Source organism: Bos indicus x Bos taurus, chromosome 4 (assembly GCF_003369695.1).
Source record: "Bos indicus x Bos taurus breed Angus x Brahman F1 hybrid chromosome 4, Bos_hybrid_MaternalHap_v2.0, whole genome shotgun sequence".
Classification (NCBI taxonomy): Eukaryota; Metazoa; Chordata; class Mammalia; order Artiodactyla; family Bovidae; genus Bos; species Bos indicus x Bos taurus.
Window position 1 is genome coordinate 32,999,707 of NC_040079.1, and position 6,935 is coordinate 33,006,641.

Sequence of the window (6,935 nt, forward strand, 5' to 3'; positions counted from 1 at the left end):
GGAGTTTTGGCCTAGACGTCACACCCAGAGGGTGCTTGGAAGTGGGGCGTTGCAGGACATAGTCTCCAAGCGTTCTCTCCGAGGCGGAAGCGCGGCTAAGGCCACTCCCGGAGCGCAGGCAGGTCGCTATGCTCATCGCCCCCATTTGCCCCCCTGCACACTCACCCTGGTTGTCGCCCGCGCTTCTTTGGGGAGGCGTGCGGACACCAGCAATCAGAAGATTGGAGGAGGAATCAATAACATTGCTTCCCTTCTCTGCCCAACAGTTATTTTAAATGCTCCGAGAGAGCTCTAGCTGAGCGCAGGTACTTAAAGAAAGACTCGTTCCGGGAGAGCGCGCGCGTATATTTGTGTGTGAGGGGGGTGGGGGTGGACTCGGTCCTAGCCGAGGCTTCTTTTGGTGTGACTCTCGCGTATTCCCTGCAACTCCTCCTTAACTTTGTGGATGGAGTGTGTCTCTCCCAAGCTTTTGTCGTGGCATCGCACTTACAAAACCACAAACACAAAACAATCCTCCGGTAGGCCTTTAATTCTCAGAGGCATTTAGGGAGGCCAGTTACCTGCTGGCGTCTTCCAAATGGTCCAGAGTCGGTTCGGGCCGCGGAGACTTCGGGACTCCGGGAGTCCTTGGTCCCGGGCCCCAGAGGAGGAGAGAGACTGCGGAGGAGGAGGCGCGGCTCCCACTCAGGTCCAGCACCGGCCGGGAGAAACCAAGCGGGGAAGGCTAGGATTTCGCTGCCGGAGGCTTCCTGGCCGTGGCTTTCTAGAGCCTGGCGTTTGATAAATATAGCCTGGCGTTTGCCCCTGAATTAGAGTCTGTTTCCTTATTTAGCCCTTGCACAATGATTTTAGATGATGTCATTTAGAGCTAAACGAGAAAATTGATCTCAGATTTGCTTGGCTTCTAAAGCCTGGTTAAGCAGATTGAGAATTAAAAAGACAGAGGAAAAAGCAAAGCGGGGGGGGGGCGGGGGGCGGACGGAGGAGACCGAAGTGTGCGCCCGAAGAGTGTGTGAGCGGAGGGGAGGGCCCGCGGTGCGGAGGAGAGCGCCCCCGCCTCTTCTGGGCGGGGGAACCTCACTCACCAATGAAAAGTAGTCACTGACTGCCGAGGGGGGGAAAAAAGTTTTCCTGTTGACTGTTGGAAGCGAATTGAGCAATTATCTAGTTTACCTTCTCCTCTTGGAAGTTAACGATTGGCGAGATCTTGGCTGCGTTATTGACACAACACTTTCTATTGATAGAAATAAGTAGTGATTGTCCCCGAGTCATTGGTGCGCCAAGAACTCTGCGATGGGCTGGCAGGAGTCCATTGGGCTGGGCAGGCAGGTTCGGCTGGTGATGCTGGGGAGGAGGAGGAAGAGGCTGCTGGTGGTGATGGTGCCCGTCCCCTTCTCCGCAGGTCTGTGACAAGCAGGGAACAAGGCAACGACGGCGCAGCCCGGCCCCGGCTGACGACGGACGCTGGCGACTCCGACATGGACAGTAGCTGCCACAACGCGACTGCCAAAATGTTAGCGACTGCTCCGGCCCGGGGCAACGTGATGAACACCTCCAAACCCTTGGCTTTCTCCATCGAAAGAATCATGGCACGCACCCCCGAGCCCAAAGCCCTGCCCGTCCCCCACTTCCTGCAGGGAGCCGTGCCCAAAGGGGACCCCAAGCACTCGCTGCATCTTAACTCGTCGATCCCCTGCATGATCCCCTTCGTGCCTGTGGCGTACGACACGAACCCCAAGGCGGGGATGACGGGCGCAGAGCCCCGAAAGGCGAGTCTCGAGGCTCCGGGGGCCCCGGCCTCAGCACCCGCGGCGCCCGCGTTCAGCTGCAGCGACCTGCTCAACTGCGCGCTGAGTCTCAAGAGTGACCTGGCCCGCGACGCGCTACCGCTGCAGCAGTACAAGCTGGTAAGGCCGCGGGTGGTCAACCATTCCTCCTTCCACGCCATGGGCGCCCTGTGCTACCTGAACCGAGGTGACGGCCCGTGCCACCCGGCGGCCGGCGTCAACATCCACCCGGTGGCCTCCTACTTCCTCAGTTCCCCTTTGCACCCGCAGCCAAAAACGTATTTAGCCGAAAGGAATAAACTGGTGGTCCCGGCGGTGGAGAAGTACCCCTCGGGAGTAGCTTTCAAAGACTTGTCTCAGGCTCAGCTGCAGCACTACATGAAAGAAAGCGCCCAGCTTCTGTCGGAAAAAATAGCATTCAAAACCTCTGACTTCAGCCGAGGCTCTCCTAACACCAAACCCAAAGTTTTCACTTGCGAAGTGTGTGGAAAGGCAAGTACTGGGGGGCGGGGGGCGGGGGCGGTGAGTCTTCTTTCCTTCCTTCTAAATTTATTTTGTAATTATTTGTATACACTTGTCAGAATGTTATCACCTCCTTCCCTTTCCTCTACCCGGGGGTGATCTCCAAGGGCTGTTTGGGCTAACCTGTTGTACTTGTGTTTAATTTTAAGGTCTTTAACGCGCACTATAACTTAACCCGTCACATGCCGGTGCACACAGGAGCCAGACCCTTCGTTTGCAAAGTGTGTGGAAAGGGCTTCAGGCAAGCCAGCACCCTGTGCAGACACAAGATCATTCACACCCAGGTGTGTTCGACTGTGTCAGTTTCACCTGGTTTGTTTCCGAACGGTTTTGTTTTTGTCTTAATGGCCGATAAACTCTTAACTCCCTGCAGTTAAGGTTTGTTTGAAATGTGCCGGCTGGACGAAGGGGAAATGCCGGTATTGTTTACCTTTGTTCTGCTTAAAAGCATGAGGGAGAGCATGACAGTGTTTTGAGTTTTTCAGACTCCACTCAATAACAAAGTAGCTTCACTTCTCTGCTTGTTTCTTCTTTCCGCTTAGGAAAAACCCCATAAATGTAACCAGTGTGGCAAAGCGTTTAATAGAAGTTCTACTTTAAACACGCATACCCGAATACACGCAGGCTACAAACCGTTTGTGTGTGAATTCTGTGGCAAAGGATTTCATCAAAAAGGTATGGAACCCAGAAGGCGTTGTCTTTCGCGGGAGTCTTACCGAAAGCCCTCAGTTCTGGGGGCTGTTTTAGAAGATGTGTTTTAAGTGCACCCAGTTACCAGCGCGTGCGTTGCCTTTCCAACCTCCTATCCCTAAGTGGGATTAGACAAAGGCATGGCTCGTACACAGAGGGGATATTTCTTTTTAACCTCTTGTTCTCGTTTTATAGAACTGAATTAATAACTATTGTATTGAAATGTAGCGGGAACGACCTCATTGTCGATATTTAAAAATAACTTCGGGGAGCCGAGTGCAGGTGGGCATCTAAGTCCTGCCCGGGGTTGTCGGATCTGTGGCCCCTCTTCTCCCGCCTCCTGGTCCTTCCACCGTCTGCCTCTCCCTTTTCAAGCTCTCTTTTCAGGTCCACGTCCCTGTCGTTTGTCTGTTGCAGGGAATTACAAAAACCACAAGCTGACCCACAGCGGGGAGAAGCAGTTCAAGTGCAATATTTGCAACAAGGCTTTCCATCAGGTTTACAACCTCACGTTCCACATGCACACCCACAACGACAAGAAGCCCTTCACCTGCCCCACGTGCGGCAAGGGCTTCTGCCGGAACTTTGACCTCAAGAAGCACGTCCGGAAGCTACACGACAGCGGCCTCGGGCTGCCGCGCCCGTCGGCTGGGGAGCCAGGTGCGGACCCGTCGCCCCCTCTCCAGCCGCCGCCGCCGCCCGCGACGCTGCCGCCTCTGCCGCCGCCGCTGCCGCCCCCGGGGCCCCTGCAGCCTGGGCTCCATCCGGGCCACCAGTGATCAAGGCCAAAGTCTCTTCCCCGCCCCAGCCGGGTTCCTCACTCCCGAAGCAGCTGGCGGAATAGAGCTGGACCTCTCTACCCAAACTCGTCTGTAGAACCCAGGGCATGTTGGGCCCCACGCGTTAGCGCCAACCAGAAGCCTCTGAATCCCCTGGTCTTTTCTCCTCTTGCATGCACCTGCTACATGGTTTCGTGTATTATATGCTATATAGGCACTAACAATTATGAGAAAACTTGGGGGTTTGTGTTCTGATTTTTTTTTTAATTTGGAAAGACTTTCATCTCGGGTGGAGAGACAGTGTTTCTTTTGTTTTTTAAAACAAATTTTCTGCTGTATTTATTGAGATCTGTATTACCCTACGCGGGCTTGCTGCAACCGTTTTAATTTTATTATTGTATATATTCCCATTGTGTTGATTCTGCAATCTCGAGATGCCTGCCGATTGTTTATTACCATTTTCTCTTTCCCTGAAGTCAAAACCAAACTCTGTGTGTATGTTATATATACACGCATAGATGTGTGTGTCTGTTAAGACACATGCCACATTCATGAGCTCACATGCACATATGCACACATACACGTTAGATAAGGGTGGTTCATTATGGATGAATTTGAAGTTGAAATTTTGGGTTTGATTCTTGCACGTGAAAACTGCTTCATTGACTGTTGGAAATAAATCCTTGGAACATGCTTATTTAATCAACAACCTTCAGGGCTCTGTTGCTGTTTTTCAGCTAGAGATCACTGATTCTGACCCCCTCAGCCTTCTTCTTTTTTAAAATGTTCAACCATGGATTAGTACTGCCCAATGTTCTAAACAATTCACCAAGAGCAAATAATAGTCTCTCCAAATAACAGCAAATTGTTACAACTTTGGTAAAGTAAGGAAATTTGATTCAGTTCAAAGAAGATGTGGGCTTTCTAACAGAAGCATATCTTTGTCCTGGACCATCGGATGTGTTTGTGGTGCAAAGTTAAGTGGGAACAACATATCTAGAAGGTGCATGCAATACACACCTTCACACAGGATTACAAGGATGCCTTGTAAACGGGGGATCTATTGTTCATACCCTGAAGGCACAAACTGACTTGTACACAGCTGGCAAAGGAAGCCTGCATGTTTTTATGTGTCTATGTATGTTTGTAGACGAATATGCCTCCATTCAAGGAGGAAACATGGATGAAAACCAAACTGTGGCGGGTGCCAGGTCCTTGAAATGCTTCAAGTGTTAATCAGCAGCTCTGCTGTGAGCTCGGGCTCTGGTGTTTTCTAACTGCAAGTCTCTCCTGTTTTCTTGCCAAAACAGTGAAACAACTGCTAAAGACTTTAATTAAGAGGGGTAATTAGTTCAGATTTATCAAAGCCGGGTTGTTATACTATTAGCTGCTCAGTAGAAGCTGCCAGACAAGCTCCCAGCCCAGCCCAGCCATCCTGCTGCAGCGGGGCCACATCCAGGGAGAGAGGCTGGGGGTGGGGGGAGTGGGCAGCAGGGGTCCCTGTAACCCCGGGAGCCTCGGGGTGCATCTCAGCCTCTCCCTCGGCCTGGCGCTCCGGCTAGGCCAGGCTATGATGCAGAACCCACCGCGGATCCTCACCAAGAGCTTAGGATCCCCTCCCGCACCGGGGCAGGGCGGTCTTCCCGGCCCTCCTAGTGCCTCGACGGTTGCGAGAGAGGTTCGGGGAAGGAGTTTAAATTTTTGATCTGGCCTCAAAGAGAGTCTTGAGGGCCGCTGAAGGAAATGCGGCGAAAGAGACAGGCTGGAGGAAGGGAAGATAGGCGGGGGACACGTCCCGGCGAGACGGCGATTTCCTTGTCAACAAGAGCCCCGCATTTCCAGGTAGTGGAAGGATTGACGGCTTCCAGGATCCGAGAACCGACGACCGGAGGGGTTCCTCGGCGGTCCAAGACTGAGAGAGGTGGTAGACATCCTGGGTGAGGCGACCACCGACGAGTGGGTGAGCGGGTCCCACAGGACACCCTAGCCAAGTTCCACTGGAACCCCTCTCGGGTTGGGGAGCCCAAGACCCCGGCCACGGAGTGGACGGCAGAGCTTCCGAGAGTAAGGAATTCCTGGTTCCGCGTGCAGAGGTCGGGTCTAGACTTCCCAGCCCTTGAGCTGGGACGCACGCCCTTCATCAGTCACCCCATCGCCCCCGGGGCACTGGGACTCTGAAGTCCCAATCCGGCAATCTAGAAATCGAACCCCAAACTTTCTCTTTTCTTGACCTCCCCACACCTCCCCTTATCCTTTGCTGAGACTAGATCCCTGTTAGATTTAACTTCAGAAAGAGATGGAGAGTTTTGAAATTCCATAGGTGGGTAAATTCTGAATCTACGAGGCTGGCAGAACGGCCATTCCTGTTGAATATCTCAGCCAAGTAGAAAATCTTGTCCGAGGTGCTTGCCACATTCCCTCAGAGCAGCTGCCTGAGCCCCAGGGAGCTTGGGGGGAATATCGAGGTAGCTTAGTCGAATCTTGAAAGCGTTTGTTCTCTTTAGGTACACAGAATGAAGTCAAAGGTCATTATAAAGGGCAGAAAATGGCCTTTGCCTCTTGAATTTATTCTCAATAAGTATTTGAACTTATTCTCAAAACCAGGATGTAATTCTCCCAGACTTTCAAGGTTACACAGTTTTACTGGTGGAAAAGAAAATGAGCATATTTGAGGAAAATTACTAAGCCATAAAGCACTTATAGTTAGGAAGTACTTATAAGTGGTCCTCCCATCTTTTAGCCCCTGCCAGTGTACCTTGACTTGTGTTGAAAAAGAAGTCTTCTAGGGAAGGATAAAATTGGTCTGTTGAGGGGGGCCGAGGTATAGAGGATGTTATGGTAATCTGAATGACCTTTTGCAGGTCTGATTTGGGATGGGGCAGCCATTCCAGAGAAGACAGGCAATGGAACCCTTGTCTGTCTGGTCACAGGTTTCAGTAGCCTGAAGTAGTGATGATTAACTAGGAGAAGCCAAAAGGAAATTCTCAAAACTAAGCACTCAGGAGAACTACTTGTCAGGAGGTGAATCATCGATGAACTTTGATTTATGACAAAGCTGTTAGAACTCACTGAACATCAAGGAGAATCTCTTTAAAGACAGGATGAGCTTAGAGATTAGTTGGAGTGGTGGCTGCTGGGGAAGGGGGTGTTGAAAATT

The 6,935-nt window shown here is 51.7% G+C and overlaps 1 protein-coding gene across 1 annotated transcript; it reads left to right on the forward strand.

The window, feature by feature from the left end:
• Positions 1 to 1,214: 1,214 nt before the first annotated feature.
• FEZF1 (FEZ family zinc finger 1) lies at positions 1,215 to 4,485 on the forward strand. The gene is made up of 4 exons (XM_027540334.1): positions 1,215 to 2,279; positions 2,459 to 2,593; positions 2,852 to 2,984; positions 3,417 to 4,485. The coding sequence occupies exons 1-4, from the start codon at positions 1,479 to 1,481 to the stop codon at positions 3,776 to 3,778; spliced, it is 1,431 nt and encodes a 476-aa protein (XP_027396135.1). The 5' UTR covers positions 1,215 to 1,478; the 3' UTR covers positions 3,779 to 4,485.
• The last annotated feature ends 2,450 nt before the right edge of the window (positions 4,486 to 6,935 follow it).

Bases quoted from the DNA above. Each gene is read 5' to 3' on its own strand.
- FEZF1 (XM_027540334.1), top strand. From the start codon at position 1,479: ATGGACAGTAGCTGCCACAACGCGACTGCCAAAATGTTAGCGACTGCT. The intron at 2,594-2,851 runs GTGTGTTCGACT...CTTTCCGCTTAG, and splicing joins ACAAGATCATTCACACCCAG to GAAAAACCCCATAAATGTAA. The intron at 2,985-3,416 runs GTATGGAACCCA...TGTCTGTTGCAG, and splicing joins CAAAGGATTTCATCAAAAAG to GGAATTACAAAAACCACAAG.